The sequence below is a fragment of the Notothenia rossii genome (genome assembly GCF_949606895.1).
Source record: "Notothenia rossii genome assembly, chromosome: 4".
NCBI lineage: Eukaryota > Metazoa > Chordata > Actinopteri > Perciformes > Nototheniidae > Notothenia > Notothenia rossii.
Window position 1 is genome coordinate 11,999,738 of NC_136902.1, and position 14,326 is coordinate 12,014,063.

Genomic DNA, 14,326 nt, shown 5'->3' on the forward strand with positions numbered 1-14,326 from the left:
TAAAAAATGTGATCTAGTGTTGGCAAAAGTTGCATACTCATCCAAACTGCCAATCATTTGGTCATATTAAGTCAATCAAATCAAGTTTTATTTATAAAGCACATATAAAAACGATTTTTGGTTGGGCCAAAGTGCTGTACATGTAATATAAACACATTACTACAATCACAATAAATTACAACAGATATATAAAAAACGCTCTGACTAGAAGGCCAGGGAGAAGAAGTGTGTCTTTAGTGAGGATTTAAAAATATATTATAAATAAAACTTGAAGTATTTTATTATAATCAGCATAAAAAATAAACATAAGTGATATTTTGTGAAGTTGAATGTAAACAGTTTTGATGTTATAATGAATGTACCCCAAAGCATGAAAAACAAGAAAACAAATGGGACGAGACCACTGCCCTGTGGAACACCACGATAAATTCCGTCCGACTTTTTAAGTTGATAAAGTTATAATGCTACTAATCATTAAAATGTAAAGTTTATCTGAAACAAAATTCCTAACTACCGAGTAACCAACGAGACATTTTAAAAATAACAAAGTGTGCAAAAACAAGCTGTCCTGATGCTAAAGAACAATGTGAGAATAATAGTACAAAGATACGCTTTACACAAATTATAATGAAAAGTGTGTTAAATGTGCATAAAACTACATAAACCTTTTTTATAGAACATTTAAATAAATGGGTATTTAATGTTAAAATAAATGCTGAATAATGGTGTCAAGATAAACTTCTACCTAAAAAGCCAAACCAAACACTTTAATAGCTTTTTTTGAAAAGGCTGTAGGATATATGTGTTTATAATGTGCATGGAAACATGATGACAGCTTGATATCCAAGTTGAATGGCTTCTCTTCAGTGGTCACATTAGATTACAGCATTAAAAGTGTCTCAAGTGTTAATTATTAGAAGATATTAAAAGGCTACAGTTAGCACCTTGAAGAGCACAGTGAGTGAGTGTCACAGTAGAAAGAGCATAGCCTGGCATGGTCTTAATCTGTCTCCACATACCAGCCACTGCCTGATATGGTGTGTGTGTGTGTGTGTGTGTGTGTGTGTGTGTGTGTGTGTGTGTGTGTGTGTGTGTGTGTGTGTGTGTGTGTGTGTGTGTGTGTGTGTGTGTGTGTGTGTGTGTGTGTGTGAGAGAGAGTGTGAGAAACCTGATGCCCACCCCTTGACTCAATTCAGTTCGGGGGGGCGTGTTTCTCTCACTCAGGATAACTTTGCTGCAGATGGTGAGGAATCTGCCAACACACAAACACAGCAGCCGCTTCTTGTGTGAAAAAAGAGGAATGGAGTGAGCAAGAGGAAGAAGAGGAACTGAAGGGTGAAAAGGTAGAGACACTCTGTCCTCTCCCGGCAGATTTGGTATCAACGCTCAACTATCGACTTTCTCTCCTTGGATCTGAACTTTTTTCTTGAACTGATTGACCTCGATGTGACTTCTTGATCTCAACTTTCAAATGTGTTTTCAGTGTCGACATCTGTGTATTTATCTCGCTATTCAACTGGACAACAAAGATTGCTCAAACTGTTTCCCTGACACCCTGACTAAGTGAGGAGGGTATTTCCAGAATCTGAGACACAGTGTTGCTGTCCTTGGTGTCTACGGTCAACAGCTTCATGAAAAACTTACACAACATCTTAAGACATTTAAATCCTGGGGAATTAAATGCAGTTATCTTTTGTAAAGCTATTTGAAAAATACCATTCTTAGGCCTACTAGCATTAATAATTGTTGATTTTCTTCATTAGAAACATCTGAAGATCAGCCGGCTCTCCCTCGGGGGACTCCTTGGTTGTTGGTGCTTTACTCAAAGTTCCATAATTGGATTTCTGGAAAACAACAGAGAACTGGATTTGCTCATTGAGAAACAAATGGATTTTCAAACAACTTGGGCAAGCAGAAAGACCAGATCTGAAGAATGAACATCAGCTGCCTCCAACTCTTTAATGACTCTTTAATTGCAAACTAAGCGCCAACAGACTAAACACACACAACGCTTATCAGCAGATGGAGGGGAAGGTGAGTCAACTGTTTTTTCCAGCTTTTAACTAATATAATAATTTGGTTTCGTTTTTTATGAAGGTGTCCTGTGTGGGTTTGTTGTCATGTATGTTCCTTATAGTCTAAGGTTTCTTCCCCTTCATTGTCGAGTTGTGTGATGCCTGTCTGTGATATTTCATTTCTCATGGTTTTGCTCATTAACATCAAAGCATTTTTCAGAACGTTTTTAACAAGTCCAAATTTAGATTGCTGTTTACTTTGACTTGAAATCTATTTAAAGTCAGGGCACTGTATTTCTTAATTAATGTTAACACTTATCAAACTAAGGTCATCTATCAAAGTGAACATTTAGTGCAGTTTTTGTTATTAGAATAATAATTAACAAAATTTGCAAAATGAGATGCAAAACTGACCTTCCACTACAGATCATTACAGACACATGCAGACAGACTTTATTGTACTTTTTCGAATATAAAATTATGCAGCAGTCATCTAAAATATTGCAGTTTTATAGAATAGGAAAACCATAAAAACATGGAGCTATATCATGTTAACTGTAAAAATCATATAGCTTTCATGAATAGTTACAACAGAAGATTTGAATTCCTACCTTAACCCTTAAGTTGTGTTCGGGTCTCCCGTGACCCGTTTCAAGTTAAAATTATATAACAACTACGCTCTAGTTTTTTTTATCGGAACAAGGCTTCATGATATCCTCCACAACAGCTATATAAACACTACAAAACAGATTTTGACCATTTCAGCCAAGTCTGAGCGTCTCTAAACAAAATTGTGTATAATTTGGTGTTCGGCTCTGGGAAGACCCAGCAGAATTGTTGCGGGTGACTCGGGGTCAAATTTGTCCCAATCAAGATTCATCTTTGACTTTAGACACCCCACCCCCGCCCCCTTCATCCACTGTAACAATACTTTTTCGCAACATGCACCTGGTCTCCCCTCCCCCAGCGGGAACTCGGCCTTTCTCAAAGAATATACACTAACACTTGAACCTGAACACACACATGCACGTGTGCAATATGTGGTGTAATGTGTTTTGGGCCATAACATAAAATTACAACAGGAATTTATGGTTATGAATGCATAATAAGTTAGTTATGATGTAGTTAAAACAATATTGGATGATAGTCATTATTTTTGAGTGCTTTGGACTGAAATAAATCATGGGTCAAAATGTACCCGCGATCACCATGACCGGTAACAGCTTTTGAACACAACACAAGGCTTAAAGGATACCAAAAAGGGAAACAGGACTTTAAGGATAAGTGAACATGAACAATCTGAAAACACTAACTTGAAGTATGTTTTTCAAACTAGCGAGCAGTGACTCAAGTTTATGCAGTTTATAACTATTGGTCTAAAATGTGCAAAATCACAATGCCTGTTTGCTATCCTGTCTCGGATAAAATAATTGAAAGAGCTTCTAATTGATAGGAGGGCTGGTTTCCACTGCAGCATGGCCACTAAAATATAACAAGCAAATAGGATAAAAAAAGAACCCCTCTTATTGGTATTCAATTGATGAGGATATTATTGATGAAAACCGGATTATTTCTCAAAATGTACAGTATGTTACAGTAATAATCCTTAATATCCACGGCTATTTGAATGTATAATAATAAAGCTTTATTTATATAGCACTTTTCATACGAGTCATGCAGCTCAAAGTGCTTTACAAAATGACACATCACAAGTTAAAATCAAACAACAAGAAATTCCCCTCAGATTATTTGTTAAGAACTTTAAAAGGTGCATGCGGCAAAATACAACATGTTATTAGGTTAATAGACACAAGCAAGATAATACAAATAAAATAAATGATAGTTTCTCTCTGGCAGATAAGACACAAGACAACTGAGTCGATGCATCAATATAAAATATAAATAATGTATCCCTCACAAACACATTTGGCTGATCAGTGTGTTTATTGGATCATTTCTGAACAGGAGGAGGTGAAGTGTGGCGGAGCGGCCATGTCGCTGCCGGGGGAGCTGGGCTGCCTGCAGGGTGTGGGGGCAGCCGAGGGCGAGAGGAGGCTGTCCTCTCTGGAGAAACAGCTGATCTGCCCCATCTGTCTGCAGCTTTTCAGCAAACCCGTGGTGATCCTGCCCTGCCAGCACAACCTCTGTAGGAAGTGTGCCAACGAGCTGTACCAGGTCAGTGACACATCATTTACAATTATGAATTGTGAATTCATATTTGTATTTTCTGTCTCCACTGTGACATGTCTCCATGCTTAAATGTTCAAAAAGCTCTTTATTGTTCTCATACTGCCTGTGCTGCAGCTCCTCTTTTCACCCTCTGCCTGAAACCAGAGCCCTGCTGCTCTGATTGGTTAGCTGACCGGCTCTGTTTTGATTGGTCAACCGCTTAGACATGGCCTGTCTCTTTAAATCGAGGCGTTTCAGGCAGGTGGGGGAGTGTGTGGGAGAGATGGAGGATGTACATATAAAGCTGGATCACACTTGTCTTTCGTCACACACTTTTTATATCATGTGTGTAAGTTGGTGCAGTGGATTATCACTTTCTAAATTAAGATGTGTGGATGGTTTCAACTCCTTTGTTCTTGTACTTGAAAATCACCTGCTGAGAGCTATATTTACTGCTACTGTTCAGTGTGTGTGTGTGTTTTACGTTTGATTCCAAATATTAGTTCATAAGTTCTCTTGTCCCACTTAACACTGCTTTAGTGGTATGCAACTAAACGTTTATTGTCGTAAAAATGTTTGAAGTTCATTAGTCAGCTACATCTCAGAACAAAGATATTGTTTAATTTTACCCAACATAATTTAACTGACAGCTGTAGTTACAAGTTACTTTGCAGTAAGAATTGACTCACAAAACAATAAGCTTATAAATCCTCAGATCATCATGAATGTCTGTAGAAAATGTCAGAGCAATCCATCCAATATGTGTAGAGCTACACAGCTAGCATGAACAAAACAAGAGCCTGTCTCTAACTATAGTCTAAAGAAACATTACTTTTCTTCCTGTACTACAAGAGACACATTTCAGTGGACTTTAAATGAACTCAGTTTCTAAGAATAAAGATACAGATTTAGTTTTTCTGGGTCTTTATCACCCCCAACTTCTGTAGTGTTATTATTTCCAAACCTGATGAGCACACACATTTTGTTCCAGTAATATTTTACCATCCAGCAGAGCTCACATGCACGGCCACACAAACTTTACAAATGTGGAGTTCATGTTCACTTGGGGGTTTGTGTGGGTTTCTGTATAAGTGGTATGTGAGATGGAAGTCTAATAGACTTCACTTTAACTGCCGTGCTCATGTTCATGACATTTGATACCAGGAAGGCTGTCCTGAAGAACACACACACACACACACACACACACACACACACACACACACACACACACACACACACACACACACACACACACACACACAGCCTTGCCAAACAGCTACTAATCTTCCTTCATTGCTCAACTTTTTAATATAATTTGGAAACACATTTGTATCATTCAAGTGTAATTACCAAGTAGGTTACTCACATACAAATAAGATATTAAGAGAAAATTAAATATAGGAAAAGTACTACCATAGTCAAGAAACATAAATATAAAGTACAAAAATAACTAAAAACACAACCAAAATACTTAGACATAAACAAATATGTATAATATAACTGTACCAGTGAGAACAAATAAATGTTGTTGGTCTAATAGCATTTGACGGTTTTAAATGTTTTGCTAGGTAATCTTTGTAAATTCAGAAAAATGTAATGTAATCTGTGAAAGATATAGTTTTGCCAAGATGCTTCAAAAATGTCTTGTTGTTCAAATCTTTTCCATACACAATACTCTGTTTTTGTAATACTCATTTTGACAACGACCGGCTGATGCCCAAGACTACCCCATGTTCTCAATAGGACTTCAATCATTTATGTTTTCTTTACATATAGTATTACAATAACCACAGAAGTCATTTATAATAATGACAAAAACGTGCAGGACATAAAAAAAAGCTAAGCTGTACTTTATTGTCTCTGAGGGGACATTTTTTTTTTTCAAATCTGCTAGACATAGTGCACCCAACATGAAACAATACAGACACCCTGAATGCAGAAACCTTGATAAAATGTGGGCATTTTCAGAGACATGGTAGATTTATTTAATGTGTAGAGACGAGAACTTTGTCACACAGATTAACGAGGTGAAAAGTGCATTTTATAGCAGAATCTTTTGAGCAGGATGTATTCTCGTTTTCTGTGACTGTCAAATCGTGTGACTGTTGACACAGCTGATATAAATCCTAACATGATAAAGCTTCTCTCTCTCTCTGATTGTCTCTCCCCCCCGCTGATCCCTGGTCAGGCAGCAGCAGCTGAAGCTTATTACCAGGAACTATTTCAGGGTCCTCGTCCTCTAACCTTCCCGCCGTCTCTCTGTCCCTTTCTACACATACATCTGTCCTCCCCTAACTCTCAATTCTCTAAATCTTTTTTCCGCTTCTGCTCGGTTTTCTCTTGTGATCTCTCATTATTTTACTATCTTAACCTGTCTAAAGTTAACTTACTAAAGTAAACTAAAAAAAATTGCTGAAAGAGAATATCATGCTAACTACTGCTGGAGTAAGTACTAGTAAATACATTATTGAATTTGAAGTGCCTCATGTTTGTAGCGACTGAGAAAAAGTCTTGCAATTAGTTTGATTTGATTTGAGTTATTTGTCAAACTACATAAATATGATTTGAACTGCTTTGAGAATAAAATCACATCAGAGGAGGTCGACATCACGTCAGCTAGCTCACTGAAGTTACTGTAAAGTACCTGTCCATTGGGGAACTAGCTAGCCACAGCTTCATATTGTTTATCTTGGTTTGATTACACATTATAAAAGTATTTTTATAAATGGGACCTACTGTATTTTGCATTAAGTGTTACTCTAGGCCTGGTTTAATATCTAACTCAATTGTATAAAATATGTAGTTAAGGGCTCCTTGGTCTGGAAAAGGTTAAAGGAAACTGATTATAAACTATAGAGTGAACATTATTCTGTGTATGTCTATGTGTGTCTGGTCTTGTTTTCCCCAGTTACCTGTCCTAAACTAACGTTGACTTCATCCAGACATTTGGAAGACTTTACTGACTCGTTGACCCCGACTGATATTAACATTGTTGCTAATGATCGAATACCAGCAAGCAGCTGTGTTGCAAGACAGCAAACTTCCAACTGTTGGGTGTTGACAGTCAGCAGTGGAGGATTAAAGAGAGCTGGACAGTCCTTTCTTCAAATAAATAATGACATCATTTAATATAACTTCTTTCTGTGCAGCCCTCCCTCTTCAGCGCTCGTACCACCATGCAGGTGAGCAGCGGGCGTTTCCGCTGTCCCTCCTGCTCACAGGAAGTGATTCTGGATCGGCACGGGGTCTACGGCCTGCAGAGGAACCTGCTGGTGGAGAACATCATCGACGTCTACAAACAGGAACTCAGCAACAACAGCAAGGCCACAAGGTGAAGAGAGACAAGAATCCAACCTGCACAGGGAAGGTCATTCTGAAGTGTGACAGGTTACAGATTACTAGTTACCTTGTTGTGACGTAATAAATCATTTCATTATTTAAAGATTTGAAATTCCACTTGTAGGTACCAGCTCGAAACGCTGATGCTGTCATACATCTTCAAATTCACCAATAAAGATTATATTGCCAAAGGATTGATCTAATGTTGACAAAAACAACACACTTCTATTTATAAATTAGCAGAGTTGACATGCTTTCTTGACAAGGAAACCAATATAGTTCCCTTGAACACAAAGACACTCATCCCTTATCCCCTTAATGTGGCAAAAAATGTGTACAAATACAAGAATCATATATAATAGGATTATCCCAGCACTCATGCTAGTTATTGATTGCTATGCAGTATAATAATAATATTTTAATAGTAAACATCTCTCTGTCTCTGCAGCCCCCTCCCCTCTCCTCCCCCGGCTCCTTCTGATCATGTGACCTGTTCGGACCATGAGGGGGAGAAGGTGAACATCTTCTGTCTCACCTGTCAGGTTCCCACCTGCTCGCTGTGTAAAGTGTTCGGGGCTCATCAGGCCTGTCAGGTGGCCCCTCTCTCTGACGTCTGCCAGCAGCAGAAGGTATCTGATACTCTAAATACTGTACTTCTAAAAAACCTTTATACTAATATCATTTGGGTTGGTTTTTTTTGGGTCATTGTCTCTTTTGTTCTGTGGTTTTTGCTATGGTTGTATTAAGTGTAATCAGGCATTGTGTCATCTTATGTCTTTTGAGAATAAAAGGGAAAAGGCAAAAAAGAGTTAAAGTCCTAGGACCAGGTTGATTACAGATGTATTGGTTGATTATATAACTTACGGCTGTAAATAACTCCTCATCATAAATCTTAATAACATCTCTTTTACCTGCTTCTGTTTCCCAGGATGATCTGAGTGAAGCGGTCAGTTCTCTGGTGGCCTTCAGCGACAAAGTCCAGGCTTTAATCAATAAGCTGGAAGAGACCTGCAGGATCATAGAGGTGTGTGTGTGTGTGTGCGTGCGTGCGTGCGTGCGTGTGTGTGTGCGTGTGTGTGTGCGTGTGTGTGTGTGTGTGTGTGTGTGTGTGTGTGTGTGTGTGTGTGTGTGTGTGTGTGTGTGTGTGTGTGTGTGTGTGTGTTACCAATTTGTGTGTTCAAAATGTGTAAAAAGTTTGTATTTATGTTTTACTTAGTCACACAAGATTAATCCACTGCTGAAAATAGTCCCCAACAAACAGAGCATTTGTTGGGGACTATTTTCTCTTCAAAAGTGTTGTTTCTGTGTGTAGAGGCTAACCCATACTGTCTGCCTGTAAATGAATATGCTAAGACTCTCATGTATTTGACTTGGTTTACTCTCTCTGCAGGAGAATAGTAAGGCTCAGAAACAGAGTGTGTGTGAGAAGTTCAACCGAGTGAATTCAATCCTGGAGGAGAGACGAAAGGTCAGTTTTTCTTCTTCTCTTACTGTTTATTAATTAATGTCTGTGGTGGCCCTGATAAACAGTGATTGAATTTAACTGTATTTAAGTATAATGTTGACATTTTTTCTCCACAACTGCTGATAAACCCCATTTATAGACATACTTAGCTCTGGAACTTGTAGTGGCGATAGGAGTAATAATGGCAAAGAAATGGAAGCAGTTACAGCAGTAGCAGGGCTGAATATATTCACATGAAAAAGAGTAAAGATGTAAATTCAACATGTTGAGCCACTTCTTGTGTATTTTAGATTACAATATTGTTACATTATAAAAAATGCAGTACATTATAAACATTCAAACTGTCAATACGTTTTGTATATACAAATGTTATGTAATGTCAGCAAGTAGCAGCAGTAATAGTGCTTGCAGTTGTTAATTGTTGTCTTCATCTTTGTTATCATTGCAGGTGATGATGCAGCGAATCAGCTCGGAGCAGGAAGAGAAAACAGGCCACGCCCAGGCACTGATGCGTTGCTATGGAGACAGCGTGGAGGCCAACAGCAAACTGATGGAGAGAGCAACGAGCAGCATGGAGGAGCCCGACATAGCCGCCTTCGTTAAGGTGTGTGTGTGTGTGTGTGTGTGTGTGTGTGTGTGTGTGTGTGTGTGTGTGTGTGTGTGTGTGTGTGTGTGTGTGTGTGTGTGTGTGTGTGTGTGTGTGTGTGTGTGTGTGCGTGCGTGCGTGTGTGTGTGTGTGTGTGTGTGTGTGTGTGTGTGTGTGTGTGTGTGTGTGTGTGTGTGTGTGTGTGTGTGTGTGTGTGTGTTATCAATAAGATAATGAGTTTAAATGTAATTTTTCTCCCTCCCTTTGTTTCTCCCTGTATTTTTTTTTTTTTTGAATTTTCCCTCCAGAATTCAAGAGAGCTGATCACAAAGTGAGTATTACAATTGTTTTGTGTTCCCATGATGTATTTTGACATTTTCTGTACCAAACATAATCATTTCTTAAATGTAGTCTACCCTCATTTGTGTGGCCGACATTCCTTCCATTTCCAACAAAATGCAGTTAGTCTCACTTTGCTACATAGACATCCTTTAAATGTTCTCCTCCGTTCCCCCTCTACCTCCCCAGAGTGATAACAGCGAGCAGCTCCTGTCCGTCAGAGAAACTGAAAGCAGGTTTTGAGAGTTTGAGTCACTACACATTCAACTTCAGTGGACAGGAGCGAGCTCTGAAGAGCATCGACTTCTTCAAAGGTGAGAAGAGAGACTTGAAGACACTTTGAAAAGTTGTCTTTAGAAACACCTGTATGTTGCACAGGACACGTTGCAGCTGCACCAACACATTTCTGTCCACTTTAATTCTACATCTGCAGCTTTACAAATACTGACTGCAAAAAGATAAGATCTGAAATATTGAAACAAATGTGTTAACATAGAAACCTTTTATATTATTAAAACAATTATACACCCGTTAATGGTAATTGACAATGTGATGATATCTGTTATATCCCTTTGTGTGCTGTTTGCTCTTTTTCTCCCTAAATGCGCTTAATATATGTTCGCAAGATCCGTCATTTCATTTTAATAAACCCCATTAAACACAATTACATTTCTTAAGATGATTAAGGAAAAAATGTTAACCAAATGTTCTGTGTGCTTGTGACGGCTGCACTGAGCGGCAGTCAGACTGTGGGTGTAATATAAACTCAGTAACTCGATCTGAGGAGTTTTTTCATTTGAGGTCTATGGGTCTGCTCCAAAAATAGTTGGGTGCTGCAGGAGGGAAAGAGAGAATGAGTTATATCTCTCAAACCCCACTGCAGTCAGTATGTCGTTGTGTCCCTGGGTAAGACACTTAATAATAATAATAATAATAATAATAATAATAATAATAATAATAATAATAATGATAATAATAAATTGTATTTCTATAGCGCTTTTCTTGAACCCAAAGACGCTTTACATTTTGAGGGAGGGTAAACAAACAAGGACAGGCAAAAAAAAAACTCACTTCAGCCCAAATTGCTCCTGTGGGGATTGCCCACAGTATTGAGTATGTAAAAAGCGTCTAACAAGTAACATGTAATGTAATGTAATGTAATGTAATGTAAAATACCACACTACTAATACCAGACTGTTTTTAGAAAGTAAAATGCCTGCATTTAAAACCTTACTTAAGTAAAAGTATGTAAGTGTTATCAGCAAAACGTATTTAAAAATCACCCCTGTGATCCCCTATTTTACTATAATTGTTGTTGTTGTTGTTGTTGTTGTTGTTGTTTGTATTCATTCATCAACAATTGTATACTGTAGCTGTCCTGTCAGAACTACATATCTCTTAAAAAAATCCAACTTTTGATGCAAAAAACAGACCCGTTTGTTGTTTTGTGAGGAAGCATTATCACGCTTACATATTTATGTTAATGATGTGCTTTTAACTAGCTGCACTAACACATGCAGTAATATTATACGATTTTATCCATAAATATTTAACATGTTCTAATATTAGTTATCTCTGTAACCTGGTAGAGATAATATATTGTAATAGATGGAGTTTATAGATAAAGAACAATCATATTTATCCAATTCAATCTTAATCAAACAAGACTTTTACATGTCCAAACACCCATTCAGTCTCAGCAGCTTGTGTTGTTCTTGCAGTTGTGGAAGACGTTCCTGAAGAACCCAAAGTAGAACCAGAACCAGAACCAGAGCTCATTGTGCAGAACGTGGAACCAAAGCACCATCAGGAAACCTCCACCAACAGCCCGCAGTCGGTTTTAAAACCAGTTGAAGAGCCCATCGCAGCACTGACCCCCCCTCCAGAGGAAGCAGGTCTGCTCAGGGGCTTTGAGGAGCCTGAGGGGGGGGTCCTGCAGACGGAGACCCACGACCCGGGAGTAAATGACGCAGGATCGGATCTGATGAAGGACCAAACTGAGGAGGAGAAAGAGGAGGCTCCTCATCCCGTCAAGGAGGCACACATCTGTGAAGAGCCGGAGGGGATGAGCACGCTAAAGGTAACATATCACACCTGCTGTCACGAAGCTACCACATACTTGTATTAAAGTGTAAACCATCTTAGTTCCTTTGTAAATCTAAAAGGTATTATTGTTTTATACAGACCATGCAGCTCGAGTTCATGTTATAGTCAATGTTCATTTGTAAGTGATAGTTATAAAAATGTTTTGTTTGAGATGTCAAGGGTTGATTGAAAATGTGTTTATACCCTCTAAATAAAGTAAAAGAGTTAGCTCGAATAAATGAAAAGTACCTTGAATTTGTACTTAAATACCTCAGTGCACGTCGTTTCATTGCGCCGCTGGATACAGCTATTTCCTTCCTTCTTTTTCTCTATTTCTGGTGCAGCCTCATCTCTCTCTGTTCTCGAGTCACTACTGTTTCTACCTCTCATCTCTTTACTTTCCATCTTCATCCATCTCACCCATCTCTCCGTCTCCCTGCAGGCGGTCACTCTGCTCTTCTACCTGCTGGCCTTCCTGGTCATCCTGCAGAGGGTTTGGGCTTACATCGGCTTCTTCATCTGCACATAGCACCAGCAGGAGAACATCCACCCTCACTGCTGCTCAGCTCAGGTACAATCCTCCTGGCGTTTATTATGAAAAAAGTAGTTAAACTGCCAATTAATTTTTTTTTTTTAATGCTGGCATGTAAATCATGCAGATTAAGACTATTCTTAATAATTTCTTGTCAAATGAAAATATGTAATGTTACACTTCAAAAAAATTAATTTCATCAGCAACTTCCTCTAAAACACTACCACTAAACTGCTCTTACTATAAATCTATTTCATACTTTCTAATTATATTACAAGAAGAACAAGGTAATAGAAGAAGTATTGAAGTATTGGTATTGACGTCCCAGCCATAATAATGTATAGAAAAATGATACATAGCAGTAAAACATAATTAACGCATCATCATTTGAACTTATCGTGTACCCTGTAATCATTTCAATTCGGTTTTTTGGTTTTTGCAAATTGATTTCTAAGTATTTCTCAAGGACAAAGTTGTTACACACCCTAACTAACATCTTAATCACTAACATCTTGTACTATTCTGCTGTACTTACATATTTGTTTCATTGATACCCAGTTTATACTAAATAACTTGACTAAAGACAGTGTTCTCTCGCCTCTGCTGGCACCTTGTGGTAGAACTGTGTACTTATAGTTAAGATTGTTAACTAAAACAACATTATAACATAATACAGGAGTATGTGTACAGTGTGGTTTGAATACTTTTGAATCAAGAACTTAAATACTTACTCCAGCACTGTTGATAGTTCACCACAAGTATCTCTGAGTCTTAGATATTCATATAAAACCATCTGTTGTCCCTCTCTGCTCCAGATGGAGACGGAGACAGGAAGTCCTGCTCACACCGGTCCTCCTCTCTCCTCCTCTTTCGCCCTCAGCGAGGCTCCTCGTCGACCCAGCTTCAGCTTCTCGTGGCTGAAGACCCTCCACAAGAAGAATGAGAGGAGAGAGAGAAGCTTTTTAGAGGAGAGGTTGTGCTGAGGAAAGAAAGAAAGACAGAAAGAAAGAAGGAAGGATGCACTCCGGAGTCAGATTCATCAGCTCACTGAACGCATATTGTACTTAACAACAATAACATTTCAGAATGAGTATTAGTTTTTTGAGCAATCTGTTATTTTTAAACATTACTTTAGGTCTGTGTGCCTATAGGGGAAAACACTGACTTGGTTGGGTAAACCGATGGAAGAGAAAAATATGTTTCCCTTTCACAACAAAGGTCTTCACAACTTTCAAGATTGTGTTTATATTTATCGTTAGCAGAGGAGTACTAACACTGAAGACAAAATGGTAGTTTAGTATTTATGATGGTATTGTAGTAAAGTAGCTAGGGTCACTCAAGTACTGTGTTTTACAGGTGATGTGTGCCTAAGGTCAGAAATGGGGAGAATAATAGTTGTTTATGTTAGAAAAACAAATGTTTCAACATGGTGAATGTTTTTAAATTAAGTTTAAAGAAGTCCAGTTTGCAGTGCACCACTTAAAGTGTGTGCTTTTGTTTGTCACCTGTCATTCAGTGTGGTTGGTATCTGTTTTCCGATTTATTTGCAGCAGGTTTTATGTGTATCTGTTTGTCTGAGCACTTTTTCCTTCGGAGCGTATGATGTTTTGTAAGCTGGTGTTTTTGCATAATGCAAGACATCAGATGTTTGATTGATAAATGTAAGATGGAATAAATATGATTTTATTCACGGACACTTTTTTAATGTATAAATAATTAAACTACAAAACAACATCAAATAAGCCTTGTCTTTCAAAGTCCAACAGGAGAAATGTCCCTAACCAAAAATATTTTTG

At 38.2% G+C, this 14,326-nt stretch overlaps 1 protein-coding gene across 4 annotated transcripts; it reads left to right on the forward strand.

The window, feature by feature from the left end:
* Window positions 1–1,155: 1,155 nt before the first annotated feature.
* On the forward strand, window positions 1,156–14,272 carry trim101 (tripartite motif containing 101). Of its 4 annotated transcripts, none has more exons than XM_079673520.1 (13): window positions 1,156–1,563; window positions 1,764–2,034; window positions 3,981–4,190; window positions 7,334–7,515; window positions 7,972–8,152; window positions 8,452–8,547; window positions 8,914–8,991; window positions 9,437–9,592; window positions 9,883–9,905; window positions 10,103–10,227; window positions 11,617–11,993; window positions 12,441–12,569; window positions 13,346–14,272. In XM_079673520.1, exons 2-12 carry the CDS (start codon window positions 2,023–2,025, stop codon window positions 12,525–12,527), a joined length of 1,527 nt encoding a protein of 508 aa, XP_079529646.1. In that variant the 5' UTR covers window positions 1,156–1,563; window positions 1,764–2,022; the 3' UTR covers window positions 12,528–12,569; window positions 13,346–14,272. The 4 variants fall into 4 exon arrangements, with proteins under 4 accessions (XP_079529646.1, XP_079529647.1, XP_079529645.1 ...); XM_079673521.1 differs by having other exon boundaries at window positions 1,156–1,343; XM_079673519.1 differs by having other exon boundaries at window positions 1,156–2,034.
* The last annotated feature ends 54 nt before the right edge of the window (window positions 14,273–14,326 follow it).